Here is a 16,063-nt window from a genome sequence, read left to right on the forward strand (position 1 = left end):
GATGACACGCGTCCCTGGCTCGACTGATTTCGACGCGAACGCGCGAATGATCATTGGATAAGAATCATTTACATTGTCACGATCGTCACACGGTCGTTCTAGCATCGCGATCGAGAAAGAAACGCGAGTCGCTACAAGAATAGACCGACGGTCTCCTTCGCTGTCCAATCAAGATACGTAGGAAACGAAAGACCGGATCGGTCCAGTCAGCGATTGGTAATGACCTCAAACGTGCCATTGACCTCGTTCGCGCGGAACCTGTTTTCCAGCGACGAAACTTCACTTTTTTCCTTCTTCGTTTTCCCCTCTCTCTTTCGCTTAAGAAGTTTCTCACTCGTTCTCTCTCACCGATGATCACCACCTTTCTCCGCGGATACCCTCGTGACCAGATACAACATGTACCGTTTTGAATCTGTTCCAAAGAGCACTCCTGGCTGCCTCTATAACAGGGTCATCAATACCGGCGTGCCTCTAATTATAATCAGGTCGTTCAAAATGTGCTAATTTCTATCTTGCTCTAAGAACGATCGAGTTCTCATGTATCCTCGCGATACCGATCGATTTTGAAATCATTTCATTGTCATTGGCCTGCTGATTCTACGGATTTGTGAGAAGAAGGGGATTAAGTGCAAGAAAAAACTAGGAAGAACATTAGAGAACTACAGGAACGCAACGTTTTTCAAACGTTCGAATTTATTTGCAGGAGAAATACATTTTCATTCGATCTTTCCTTTGATCCCGGTTTCATGTTTTATTTACCATGAAATTACGAAAGGCTTATTTTTCAAAATACTATGATTATTAAAGAAGCGACATTAAAATTTTTTATTTTGCATCGCGAACCACAGTCCGCTCATGATATTAGATATTTCTGTACGATTTTATTTATGTTTTACTAACTATTGCAAAGAATATCGAGGACTTTCGAAACTTACAATTACTGTGCCAAGAACATATTATCGAAGACCTATTATCTTCTTTTTTCCAAGAAAATTATTTAATCTTCCAAGAGCCGTGATGTACACTGAATTCTCCTTAGTCGACGCTCAGATTATGCACAAAAATGGACAATTTGTGAAGAGGAGCGTCGTGCTGCTCGTTTTTTTATAGTATACCTTACCTATAGTATACCTTGGCATAACCTTGACAATAGGTAACTATAAAAACGTGCCGCAAGACTCGAAATATAATAATCGTATCTCTTCTTCCAAAATGGTCCATTTTTGTGGACAAAAACTGAGCGTCAATTAGAGAGATTTTACTGTATTCATAAGAAGATATACATTTAACTCGTGCAGAAAATGCACGAGAATCGTTTTCAGAAACTGTACCTTCGCTAGAAATATGATTTCTTAGGTAAAAGGACAACAGAGACACCGTTTAGGAAACGGAATGGACTTTCCGGGTGACCTATAAAATACGTAGTAACTTTCATGGACAGGTAACCTCATTCTTTGCTTTTAATACATTATTATACGTATTTTCTTTAACGATTTCATGCTTCGCTGTTCTACGATGAGAACGGTTTCTTTTCTTTATCAGCCTGATCGTTTATATAATACAAAAATCAACATGTTCATGCGAATGTACATACTTTTAAAACAACTTTAAAGAAATCTCGTTGAATTCGAGATGTCGAGCGGTCCACAAAAGTATTCGCTCACCTATTAAAACGCTGTTACTTTTTTTAAGATCGGACTAAACTTAATTGGATGTTTTTTAGATGATAGAGAGACTAGTCTACTAGACAATGACTGGGATGCTTTCTTTCTAATTTTGCCATTATTTGAAACGACAAAATAAATAAGATAACTTTCGTTTTCTAGCTTTTTTATCTGAACCTGTAATGAAAATTTAAAAAAATGCATTATGCAGATCACGGTAACTTATACGCATGCCGAAAATCTCATCGAACTCGTTTGACGTTCTTATGAGTTACGAACTATTTCTAGTGAAATAGAAATATACATGGTGTTTAAAGAAAAAAGTGATTCAAGACTTTAAGGTGTTATAGTAATCACCGAGAGGAGTAAAAAATGTCGAATAAATATGGATCCAAACGTCGATACTTTCGACTGGAAATCGACTTTTCGTACTACGTCCACGGTTGTCAACGCAGGATTATTACACTGGCATCGACAAGAATTCTTTCATACATATAAATGTAATTCTAAATCTACTTTGCTGTAGCAAATTTTGTAGTAGGTAGTAGATTGGCGAATAGAGCGAAGGGGTCCAGTAGAATGGCCTCCTCGATCTCCTGATTTAAATCTGTTCGATCTCTTTTTATAAGAACCCTTAAAAACAATGGTCCATTCATCGCACGTAATTAATATAGAAGAATTACAAAGAAAGATCAGAAAATACGTGGTCGAACAATACGAGATTTGAGAGGAATACTTGCAGACGTACGTCGATCAAGGCTTAGCAGATGTGAACTTTGCATTGCAACAGAGGGAAGACGCATGGAAAATTTACCGTGACAAAGAAAGTTTGTTTTGCATTTATGAAAGAACCCTCGTTGATGCTAGTCTAATAACATTATCACGTATCGTACATTCATGAATACTAAAAATCGATCTTCTGTCGAAAGGATTGACCTTTGAACCCATGTTGATTGGACTTGAACCACTTTTTTTGTTTTAACACCCTGCATAATGCATATAATTCTGGCCGTTTCATCTTACAAAGAATAAATTATAAATCAAACATTTTTCCAGCTCATAAAATTCGGTTTCGCGCAATTTACTGTTAATAAATACGTAAATCTTATATTGTAAAATTCCATTGATCCATAAATACCAAATTTCTTGAAATTTTCACATGTCGCGTTTTGTAATAGAAACAAATCGGACGTAAATGCTTTGAAGTTAGGAAAGGTTTCCCTGTCTCTCGTGGAAAGTTTGACATTTACCACTTACAGTGTTTTCTTACAGCGATGTTCCGTTTATCGCGATGCGTTAAACGGCAAGCAATTAAAGAACGATCGGCGCGGCATGGCAGCATAGTGCAAAGTAAAACGTTTGGACATGCCGGTCATGTGGGTAAGCTCCGATGAGCGGAATCATCGGGAACGGCGAGATCATGTTTGTATCTCTACTCGACCTCTGTCTAAGGCCGCCGACATGGGTTTCGCTCGTCGAAGCCTTCCTGTAGACGTGAAAGGTTCTGTAGCTGGTTCCGTTTAAACCATCCGGCCCTCGCGATCAAAACCCAGTAACCTAGTAAGAAATACTTTCTGAAATGCAAAATTGCATCTGCTGCCTCGTTCCACTTCCGCTATCGCGCGTTAGACGCGTGAAAGTTCGCGCAACATTGTTCGGAAGGCGCGAGATTTTTTCGTTATCATCGAGCAACGAGACAAATTGCGGATTCCTCTAAGCCCAGTGTTTCTCAACGTGTGGCGTACGCTCCAGCGGGAGACAATTCCGAATATTTTAAAGGGGCGGTTAGAAAATAATCGTGGGAAACAAATTATTGATGTTGCAATCCTAACGTTTCGTGAAAAAATGACAACATTACAGTCGATCCAACGAAACGTGATCTAGTGCATGTGCACTAGAAGTGTGCAAACCCGCCTGAGTTTCGGGAACCCAAAGTTCGAGATAGGTCGGAAAGAGTCGGGGGGGATCGGACGGAATCCGGATACATTTCACAGGATCTCGAGATACTGAGTGTTTCAAGACTGCACTCGGTTCTCGGATGGTCTCAGGGCGGTCTCAGGTTCTATGCATGAAGAGTAGTATGCATGCTGCCTGAGATCGAGCTGGCCGAGATCGCCTGAGATCATCCGAGAACCGAGCGCAGTCCCGAAACACTCAGGATCTCGATTATTGATCTCCTCGATCAACCATTCAATCAACTTGCACATAGAGAAATTAGGCAATTACTGTTCTACGAACGTGTCATCAAAATCCTAGATACATGAAAGATTCATGATATTAAAACTTCGATAGCTGATTTGAATTTATGATTTACTACATAGAATGGCATCAAATAGCGGATATAGCTGGATTCGTCTCGAAACCAACTATTATAATGTTACAAGAAATACGTGTTCCATTCAAAAAAGATTAACATGTCCTTAAAGTCTCCTCTACCGCTTCATTTGCACAAAAAATATTAAGGCCAGGTAATGTGCCGACGTTTACACTTAAACGGGACACGCTGTATAGCTGTCACATGACAAAAATAACGAGAATTCGAAAATCGAATTCCTTTCGATTTTATAGAACGCTCCACGCAAACTACTTGTTGTCTCTTCATCCACGATTCCTCTTCTATACTTCTCTCCTCCTATCTCCATCCATACTCCGATCTCTATTTCCCCCTTCACGCGCAGCTTCCCTTTACGTCTCCCCTCTTAACACATTATTGTAACTCTCACAGTTGACCGAGCTCCACTCTCTCCTTCACTGTGCTTTTCCTATTCCCACCACCTGTGTCTAGCTTGGTGTAATCACTTTCTCTATTTCCTCCATACGCCCTATTAAAAATTAGAATTAGTTGCTCCCCTAAAACAGCGATTTTAGCTGTGCCTGAGACAGATGGACCCTTTTCTTCCCCACGTGAACTGCCTGACTATGTGAACGTACAAATGAAATGCTACTTATATTTATTTAGAAATATGTACCACTTATTATTATTAAGTCGTATTCATTCTAAAACAAAAAACAAACATGATCGATCTATCTAATGGCGATATTGTCTTGTGAACTAGGATAATGCAGAAAATAATTTATTAATTGAAACTTCTTTATGCGATGAAACAAATTATTTATTGTTGATACTGGAATAAATGTGTCTAAGAAAAAGATTGATCGAGCTATTTTAACGAGTTAATAATAATAAAGGTAATCAAATGAAAATTACACTGTGTATCTTGAAATACACCGAAAACTATTGGGTTGGCAACTAAGTAATTGCCGATTTGTTCAATGAAATAAAAAATTTTTTTTACTTGGAATGAAGGTTCATCTGTAATGTATTTTCCATTTTGTTCGATGACCTTTTGCCATCTCTCTGACAACTTGAAAATTCCACGCTCGTAGAAAGTCTGATCCTTTTTGGCCAAAAACTGAGTTAAGTGAGATTTTACAGCGTCATCATCATTCAAAGTTTTACCACGAAGGGAGTTGTCCAGGGGTCGAAATAAGTGGTAATCCGGTGGCGCGAGATCAGGGCTGTATGGTGGGTGTAACATTAATTCCCAACCAATATCCATCAATCTTTGCCGAGTGGACAAAGACGTGTGCGGCCTAGCATTGTCCTGCTGGAAAATGACACCTTTACGATTGACCAATTCTGGTCGCTTTTCCTTGACCGCTGCATTCAATTTGTCCAGTTGCTAACATTCACGGATAATAAAAAATAACATAATAATAATAATAATTTTATAATATAACATTTACGGATATCATAAAAATGGGAGTGAGAGACATCTATAACTGAAATCGGCAATTACTTAGTTGCCAACCCAATATATAAAACATTTAAGAACATTTTTGATCCATAAGAAGCGAATCATTATTTATCTCGAAAATTGCTTAAAATCGATCGGCTCCGAATAGGAATATGTATTTTTGTTTAACTTGATTCCATCTTCAGTCAATACCAGTTGATAGAAACACTATTAACTACAGGACAAGATTGTTAGTACAATTTGATTTCTTTTAACAAAATTTTATTGACATATTGGTATAGAAATATAGTAACAATAACAACGGAACAAGGTTTTTAAAATTCAACCTTCTAGATCAATTCAAATGCTAGTTCCAGATTCACCAACATGGCACCGAATTTGTTCGGTACATCAGCGACACTCTACTTGGAAGCTTCGCAACAAGGGATCCATAAAGAGAAATCTGCGTCAGAGAATGTGGACAAGCAGCAATTGATTGCCCAAAACAGCTCACAACAACCGAAGTATAAATGGGACATCGTCTGGAGAAATGTGATCGCTTTTACGTACCTTCATTGCGGCTCGTTGTATGCAATGTATCTGTTGATCTTTCATGAAGTAAGCCCTTACACATTTATATGGGGTAAGTTGTATTCCTAGAATATGTATTTTCGCACATACACTGCCGACCAAAAGTTTGGAATTGCTTGCAAATCGAATATTTTTATACATTTTACATTGTATACATTCTTATACACATTTTTAAATATTTAATTGTATTGCTGTGTTGAAAATATTCTTGTATAAATTGTAATCCCAATTTAAAAGAACGTTATACGTGAATCTAGCCACCACGTAAAATGACAATCTGTTTACGCGTTCTATAGTTTGCCACCTGAATCTTTCTCACTTGAGAAAAGACACAACGGCCATATTTGTGCTCCGATATTTAAATATGGCGAAAACGATACAGATTAGTGTTGAAACTATAAATACTATTATTACACTTAGAAAAGAAGGTTATTTTGTAGCTCCGCGGTTTTTCTTGCCTGACCCACACCAAACCAGACCATTTTGTGTTGACCGACACACGCTTGACCGACTCCGACGACACTTAGCATTAATTTATTAGTTAATTTATTAATTTATTAATTACATAGACGTAGGACTAGCACAGGGAAATTCACAGCAACCTGAAATTTGGCATTTCCGGGAGAAATTACTGTATACAGTAAATTCTCCCTAATTCGCGCTGAGATTGTACACAAAAATGGACAATTTGGAAAGAGGATTTGGGCCTCGGTTTTATAATGATGACAATCAGTAACTATAAAAACGAGTCCCAAGGCTCGAATAATCATATCTCCTCTTCCCAAATTGTCCATTTTTGTGCACAATCTGAACACGAATTAGAGAGAATTTACTCTACACAGAATTCTTTTCCAATGTTTTCAAACATAAATTTTTTCAGGTTTATCGTTGGGAATGATTTCGGCAGTTGGTGTAACTGGCGGCGCTCATAGATTATGGGCACATCGAGCATACAAAGCAAAATGGCCGTTGCGAGTAATCCTAATGATTTTGCAAACGATTGCCTTCCAAGTAAGTTTCGTCCTTCATTTTTTTTTACGTTATCTACATAACGTTATCTATACATATAATTCACGCTACATAGTATTTTCAATTGAAACTAAAGTAATAATTGTAGTAATTTCTGCTCTCTTCTCTTCCCTTCATTATCTTATCATTGTCTCTCTCTCTCCCTCTCTCGCTCTCTCTCTCTCTATCTTTCCCTCTCACTCACTTACGGTCCATCTTTCGGCTACGCAAGACTTCGAGAAACCTAAGCAATAAACTCAGGTCACTCGAAGCTGCCCAAACACTCCGCAGTCATCTGTCTTCTTTCTTTTTGGTGACTTATTACATCGATCGAATTCTTTGCTGCCATGAATTTTTCAATTATCTATAAAATTCTATTGTCAAACATAATGCGTTGTCCCATTGTTCGACACTCCCCACATTTCAATGGCTATTGTTGCAGAACCATATCTACGAGTGGGCTAGAGATCACAGAGTACACCACAAATTCACCGACACGGATGCTGACCCGCATAACGCGCAAAGAGGATTCTTCTTCTCCCACATAGGCTGGTTGATGCTCCGCAAGCATCCCGATGTGATAAAGAAAGGCGCCACCATTGACATGAGCGATCTGGAACAGGACCCCGTCGTGGTCTGGCAAAGAAGGTAACAAATGTTCGAATTTCTTTCAGAAATATTTGTATATCAGCGTCGGGTAAACTATGACGAAAGAGATATGTCGCGGGAGATTCTTAAATCATATCGTTCCATAACACCGTTCAACGCCAATTAGTTTTCTCCATTGCCCTCAGTTTTTAATAAATTTCATTCCGAAGAAGATTTTGCAATTTTCAGAATTTTCTCTACTATGATCGTAAAAGCTGTACGAATGATTATTACGTGGGACGATTCTATAGCATGTTGAAAATCGAACAGTACGAACACTTGAAAATTTTTTGCACCAATATATTCAACGTACTAATTTTAATTAGAATCTACGGAATACAAAGCAGTCGAAGAAATAATTCAGTCTCAGACATCTCAATCAATCTTTAATTTAGTTAATAATTTTTAAATGTCTTTGAAGCATCAATTTTCTTGAATTTTTTTTCTGATTACTTCAAGAATTGAAACAATACCACACGAAATAGCCCACTTTTTCGTTTCCGGTTGAGAAAATAAAATACGCCTGAATGCTAGTGATTCTCAACAAGGTAATTGCTGGATAATTGTAAACAGTAAAATAAACAATGAAGGTGATAATCGACCTTATACAAGTTTTCTGTGTTTCTGTGTAGTCAAAAACAAAAGTTCTAATTTTTCTTAGCGGTTTATAGAGGATGACATTTTCTCAAAATAACATGATAAAGAAGAACTTTCGGACTCGTGTCACATGAATTAAAATTTATAAGAATTTCCTCGTGGTTATCAAAGCCCAAAAAGCAATTAAATTGAACAGTGTATTCTACTGCGAATTGTACATTCGTTTCAACAATACGAACGAGTAGCTGCTTGCGTCGACATCTTCAGTATTTTTACCCTTCTCCTCCGATTCCGACAGATTATACATCATCCTGATGCCGCTATTCTCCTTCATCATCCCGACGTGGATACCTATCTACTTCTGGAAAGAGGCACCATTGACGGCCTGGTACGCAACCGTGTGGAGGTATACCTTCACCTTGAACGGCACTTGGTTGGTAAACTCTGCAGCTCATATTTGGGGAATGAAGCCGTATGACAAGTGAGTATGCTTTCTTCTAAACGCAATCGATATACAAAATTATCCCAAAATTATATTACTTCCGAGAAATGAAAACTTGACACTGTACAGCTTTGAAATGAGTAGTTTTTGAATTCGTAATAAAATGACTAATTTTTTAGAAACTATAGAGTGTCGAGTTAACAAGAACTTAAACATTTACGATTTAATCGTACAGGAAAACATGTCGAATATGTTCGTTCTTGGTACCTTGGCACTCCATATAGTTTTAAAAAAATTAATCTCTTTATTACTCGCATAGAACGAATAAGTAAACAATCGCATAACAGGAGAAAACTAAAGCTTTCGAATGACGTATAAGACATAATTGTTGAGCAATTATTATGCAGAAAATTTAAATCGAAATTAAAACCGCACGAATTTATGGACCAATCGAATGCAAATTGAAATTTACATAAACATTTGTCATGACAACATTTTAATCATTTAAACAATCTTAAAAGAAGAAACCAGAAATAAGAAAAGATCCGTTCTGTAGCTGTAAAAATATTGTACAAATTTGTTTTCTATGAAATGTAAAAAACAGGAACGTAGCGCATGATAGAGGCTAAATACAACATTAAATGATAGAACGACATTTACGCTTCTAAATAATATATATTGCATAACAAAGGTAAGTTAAAAGTGTTCTGTTTCAATTCACAGAACTATTGGACCAACGGAAAATCGTGCCGTCGCTTTAATCGCTATTGGTGAGGGCTGGCACAATTACCATCATGTGTTCCCGTGGGACTACAAAGCGAGTGAGTTGGGAGACTACACGCTAAACGCGACCACAGCTGTCATCGATTTATTCAGCAAAATAGGCTGGGCGTACGATATGAAAACCGTTCCCGCTGAAATCGTGAAGAAACGTGCTATGCGTACCGGCGATGGGTCAATGCAAGTATTTCAATGAATTCTTAATTCAGTAATGAAAATTAAGTCTTGAATTTTATTGCCTTGTTTTTATAATCTTTGTTTTTAATGAAATTGTAACTATCGCATTTTAATCTTCGCATACAGAAACATTTAAACGTTAATCTACAAGTTTTGTCCTGCAAATTTCTACTTTTATATATCGTGTTCACCTTTCCTTTCAATGATATTCACCTTTTTGCAAATTCTATCCCTTAGCTTTTTGACTTCATTTAGAAACGATTTTTGGAATTTGGAATTGAAAAACTTCTGTCTCAATGCCGAACGTTGTTCAGCTTCTGTTACAGTTTCCTAACAATTCAATAACTTGCTCTACGTCTTTCTTATAAAAACTTTCTGCCCAACAATTTTGGAATCTGATCTAGCAAACGGTTTCATAATTATTTATATAAATGAATAACTAAATAATTGAGCGTTATTAAAACAAACTTTTCAAAATCAATGAAGTCGCTTCACCAGTTTTCTTTGGAATTTTGATTTCGTAAGGGTTTGCTCTATTACTTAATTTTTCCTTCTTCGTTTTTCCATAGATATGAGAATGGGCAATTGACTCATACTCACAGTCACGAAGATGCGATTTGGGGTTGGGGAGACAAGGACATGGAACCTGACGAGATCAAGACAGCGGAGGTCTATAACAAGAGCGACTAATTAATCGTATTCGCGGGATTTCACGAGAGACGATCAATCGTTCACAACGTCAATTAATACATTTTTCATATACAAGGTCTATGGTTGATCGTTTGAGGAATCTTTCGATTTGTAGTGTCAAATCTACAAAGCGTACATGAATTCTCATGAAAGAAAAGATTGGGGAGTTCTGACCGCAAAATGTCTCATTAACAATATCAGAAGATTTTTCGAACGATAGTGTAATTGTCTTTGACACAATCGAGGTCTAGAAAAGTAAACGTTTAGGGAGCGGTTTTGTTAGATTAGGTTAAAGTGAAGAAAAAGACAAAAAAAGAAAACAAGATCTATTTGATATTTGGTCAAAGTTGCATCGGACAGCTTCCATACACGGGGAATCAAATTAATTCGTGGCCTTTTCCAGTTATCGTTTCGAACGATGCGAGCGTTTTATTGTTAAAACCGCGATGTAATATGTACACCGAGACGACTCTGTCGGGTAAAGGTATTGTAGTTTATTAACGTATCAATGAACTCTGCTCTGCTCGCATTGATGCCAATACATCGTGAACGACGAGCATTTATCGAGACCGGAACATAATGCAGCTCGAGCGATGTAGAACTATTGTAACCAAAGCACTATAAACCATGTATGAATCGTGAATCGTGATAACGATGGGGTTGGAATCACGCGAATGTTTCTTAGGCGTTCGATAAGAAGAATAATATGCTTTGTGATCAGACACAATGGTAGAATCTAGATTATTCTAAAATGCTCCATTTCTGTAAAAATTTCAAGCGTAATTGGATCTGTAGAGCTGGCCTAGGCGAGTCGCAGCTCGTGAACCAAATGTGGCTCTTTTCTCCTCTTACGTACTCCGTACTCCTCGTCCTCACAATGCGCCTTCAACGTCCGTCGACACTCACGCGACACCGTCGCTTGCGGCGCGGCGTCAACGATGACAACGGGAGTCGCGAGAAACGATATCACATTGTTTCTTTTGTGCTTCACGCGGAGCTGCCCCGGTAGCAATGTAGCATTTACGGAACACAGGTGTTAACGAGGAAAGAGTGGGATTGGTGGTGGGAGCTTGTGGCTCGCGGTCAAAATGACTCGCCCAGGCCTGCGTAGAGAAACGTTCCTAGTTTAGTACGATTCAGTAAATTATTATTATTGTTATTATATATATTGTTATTATTATTTATGTTGCATGTAAATGTTGGAGAACTTGTGAAATATGAAGTCAATTGCAATCCAATGTAGTTTGAATTTATTTTTTATTCGCTGAAATCATTAATGAAACACCGCTGTTACTACACAACATACATATAATAGAACGATTAATATTAATGATGAACCATGAAATTTTTATTTGGATTTAGTTTCTCACGTGTATTACTAAAATTTACATTTTTAACACATGCGTTATTTAAAGTTTTTTTACTTTGTATCTATTTTGAAAACGAAATTTGTCTTTCAAGTTGCTTCTGCGCGTCGCAAGTAATGACACGTTAGACCACGGATCTTTATGAATAAAAATTTAATACAATATGAAACTTTGTTGCTAACAGTCCATTTACATAATTCAAATTATACGTCGCGAAACACTTTTATTTCGAAGAAGATAGATAAATAAACTTCCTTAAGCCCGATTTCTCTGAACAATGAATGATGTAAAGATCGTGTGACAACCAGCAACAAAGTCATTTCGAAATCAAGGGAGAACGCAAAGAAAACCAAATATTCTCGCGATCGAATCGACGAGACAGATCCAGGCGCGAACGATGCAGCTCGATCTTCGTTGTCTTCCTCTTTCGAGGAATCATGCTAGAGTCGTTGTGAAACAGAACCCAGACAGAACGGAGTCAATTAAAGCGAACTATACATATTTCAATCGTGGTAATCGACGACCACGAGTGAACCATAGGACGTGTCGCGCAGACGACAATCGTTTTTCAATTAGAAAGAAACTAAGGGAAAAGAAAAGGCAAAGTCGAGAAGAATTCCAAGGGCGACAATCCAATTATCGACGACTTGCCTTGCATCTAGATTGTACTGTCGTGCGTAGATATATCTGTATTCTTATCGATCACTTTCGCAAACTTCATCGTACTAGATTCGAAACGCACAACCAAAATAGAGACGATCCAGCTGATCATTGTGAAAATGCGGAACATTCGGTTCATTACGTATCTCTATTGTGCGCTACTATGGTACGATATCTACTTTATTTATTCCTCAGCCAGAATTTGTTTAAGACGTAAGAGCAATTATCTTCCATTCGAGACATGTCACGAGACTAGGAAAGGCACAGACAATACTTTTCGCAAGAAATTCCTTCGCTGCTACTCTCCAATTGTACGCTGATAGGATTAAATACTAATATGGATTCCTACGATACGAGAATTCATTTTGTAGCGATGATGAATGTAGTCTCAGCAGCTTCGAGCGCATGCTATTTTTATCTGTTGGAGATATTCGCAATCGCGATCCTATTCGTCTTCGACTGATTATGTTAACGGTGATATTTATTTAAATGGTTTCAGTGATCAGAATTCGTACGTATTACAAGGTGCCAGTCTTATACATACACGTGCTGGATATAGGCATAATTTTATTTAAGAAGAATACAGGTGACGAATAAAACCACTACATAACTATTCTATTCCTGTGTGCTTTATAAAGGCGGAAATACAATTTGTAGATTATAATCGGCATATTCATCGAGGGCTATTTACTTTATCCAGGATCTGTACATACATGATGTACCTAGAACTTAATAGCGAAAAGTATGTTTATTATACGTTGCTTTTCGTGTGAGTCACCACTAGACTGCCGATATTTATGCGTTTGTAATATATAAACTTCTCGATACGCTCATGAAGCAGAGTTGAACACGGTGTTTTTGTTAGCTTGATCCATAACGAATTGTTTTTACGAAATTCTTTTCGTAGTTCCGCAGTCTAGTTATCACTCGTACAATCTATCGATATTTATTTAATATAATGATGGGAAGCATCAAATAAGTTAGTACTTCTTGTAAAGTGTCTTAGACTCGAATAAATGTACAAAGATAAAAGGAACCGTGTATTGTTCACGACTCAATTGAATACTTGTTCGATCTTCATCGGAGACAGAAAGGTTTCATTTGTCGTAGAATTGTTGAACTTACGTGTACCTACATTTTATCTAGCACAAGTGAATAGCACAAAAAGTCATTAAAACTTACAGAATCTTACATGGAACATATCTTTCGTATGAAGCGTACAAAATGTCTGACAGCGAACAGACTATTTCCACTTATACGCTTTATTTCTCGTTCTCCTTGCACTTGATTATTATCATATCATTCTTTATCTTTTAATATGTGCATTATCTTGACAATTGTATCGAGACAATTAATTGGCGACAATTGTGTTATCCGAATGGATTTACAACCTTGTTGATATCTCCAACAAAATGTTCCTCTTCTATCATGTCAATGTGTGTTTACAATATTTTCGTTATTACAGAAACGTTTCAGTATATTTTTATATATACAAATTTTATAATAATCTAAATGTTTATTTGAATAATGCTTCCAGAGAGATGAATCAGAATTAGTAAATGCATCTTCATTACATGATTCTCGTTAGCTGTCTATCGTTTACATTTCTACTAACAAAGCGAAAGTTAACTCAATTTTCCCTTGAATAACTTAATAGAAAGGATGAGCGGTCTACTCGCGCAACTAATTTTTAGCGTGCAATGAATTCAATGCCATCAATTGATAATATGGATCAGTTGTAAATATCTTTTACCATTTCTTGTTGAGTATCCGAGATTCAGGACTACATTTCTTTTTTTTTTAGGAGGAGAGATACATTATTCTGTATAAGAAAATTAGTTTCCAACAAGCGACTATAAAAGGAAGTAACTTTAACAAAATATCCGCAATATCTCGATCTCACAAGCGTATCTTTCAGAATTCAGAAACCGAAATATTGTTCGACGCTTATAGTTCGTATGCATATAAAAAAGGAACAATGAAGGTGTAGTGCGTAGGACATGCATATTATGATAATATAATACGTGGTTAGTTAAATACGCAACAACGTTTCTGTTGCCCGCATACGGTTTAATATGGACAATATCGTCAGCTTTGTATGTATTTATAAATAAATTATTGTTATCCTTAGAAGCGCCTGTTGTAGTGATTCAACGCTGACTTGGTTCCCATTAGTATCCTTCCATTCTAATGAAAGATAAGCTACAGTACAACTCATAGTTTTATCATCAAATATATTTTCTATTGCTTGGTGCTTTTAGCAAACAACACATAAAAATTACTCGTATCAGCTGAAGTGAATTTCAGCAAAATCTTATTCAAATTATGAGATCATATATGAATAATGAAACAAGCAATTTTTAATTGTGCATTACTGTAGCAGAAATGTAACAACAAGTCTATGGCGAGTTTACGGTTTTTGTTTTGACGATGTTAAGCAACGATAACATCAAACGTATATTTTAAACAATATTCAATGGTGCAATAAAAATGTTATCCTTTTCTTAACAATTTTGGTAAGTTCAGAGTAACATACCAGTATTCGTCAATTCTTCCATCGTTTTCATTGTTTTCTGTTTCACCTACGTAGTTTCTTTTTTTCATAAATGCATAAAATTCGCAGTCTAGTCATAAATTGCATTATGCTAATCACAAATATCTTCGTTGTCCATTATAATACGGCTTTGTTCGTTGACTGTGACACCTCAATGGTTACATTTGTTCGACAACATTTATCTCATTTATTTATGAACGTTGTAATATTTCCATCGGCTTCCTGACGCACCGTGCGCCAATTCGTTGCCGCGTTCAACGATTTAGCGAGACCGCACCGTTTCTCGTTAAGAGATATTAAGCCGACAATAAGATCGATAACTCATATCGATATACATATTGACAACTAGATGTATGAATGGAACTTTATACTTTTTCAACTTATCAATATCAATAACTTTGTGATTGACTGTGGAAACGAATCAGCGTAGATAAGGAAAGGAAAACATTTTATAATTATATACTATATACAATAAAAGAAAGAGACAATGAGAATGTTAATGGCAAGATATCAATGCTGTCCACAAAATTATCTTACCGTATAATCGCGGAATTATACGATATTATATCGCGCGAAAGCTGAAATGCTGAACCATAATTCTGTTTCCATCTCAATGAACAATTACTTCAAACGATTCTCCGTGACTCTCCGCATTACACCAATGCATAGAACATTTTGTGTTCAATTATGTGGAGATAGCGACGAAGATTATCCGTTTAATAAATTCGATACGCTGGCGTAATTCAATTGAAATGCTACTACATTTTGTAGCAAATCGTGCTGTACGTAGTTAGCTACCTACATGCTTAAACAAATCAAATAGGAAAATTGACTTTTATTGAGAAAGAAATTGTTACTCGTGTATTTATTGAATACATGTATATTTATTTATTCGCGAGGCGCTAATTACGAAAAGTATATGTATCTATACAGTTTGTTCGAATGAGTTTTACAAACACGTTCGTTTCGCGAGAACTGAATAACGAATGAAATTATGTGTTGCGAACACTTTCATGTTGCATCCTTAATACGTGAAATAAAGATTCCTGGTGACGAATCAACTATTGCGGAATTGCGCATCAGTAATTCGATCCAATTGACTAAGACTTTGCACACGGCTCCTCTACATTGCATCCAATTGAGAACGA

The 16,063-nt window shown here is 36.8% G+C and overlaps 1 protein-coding gene across 2 annotated transcripts in view; it reads left to right on the forward strand.

Annotated features, from left to right (window-relative positions):
• The window catches only part of LOC117222279 (acyl-CoA Delta-9 desaturase), a 34,515-nt gene extending 22,943 nt beyond the window's left edge, over window positions 1-11,572 (forward strand). For both annotated transcript variants that reach the window (XM_033473916.2, XM_033473915.2), the window contains exons 2-7: window positions 5,773-6,044; window positions 6,873-7,003; window positions 7,443-7,648; window positions 8,544-8,726; window positions 9,411-9,647; window positions 10,214-11,572. In XM_033473916.2, coding sequence (XP_033329807.1) covers window positions 5,789-6,044; window positions 6,873-7,003; window positions 7,443-7,648; window positions 8,544-8,726; window positions 9,411-9,647; window positions 10,214-10,334 — 1,134 coding nt within the window. In that variant the 5' untranslated portion in view covers window positions 5,773-5,788 and the 3' untranslated portion in view covers window positions 10,335-11,572. The remainder of the gene's footprint in view (window positions 1-5,772; window positions 6,045-6,872; window positions 7,004-7,442; window positions 7,649-8,543; window positions 8,727-9,410; window positions 9,648-10,213) is intronic.
• Window positions 11,573-16,063: the final 4,491 nt, after the last annotated feature.

Source organism: Megalopta genalis, chromosome 6 (assembly GCF_051020955.1).
Source record: "Megalopta genalis isolate 19385.01 chromosome 6, iyMegGena1_principal, whole genome shotgun sequence".
Lineage (NCBI taxonomy): Eukaryota > Metazoa > Arthropoda > Insecta > Hymenoptera > Halictidae > Megalopta > Megalopta genalis.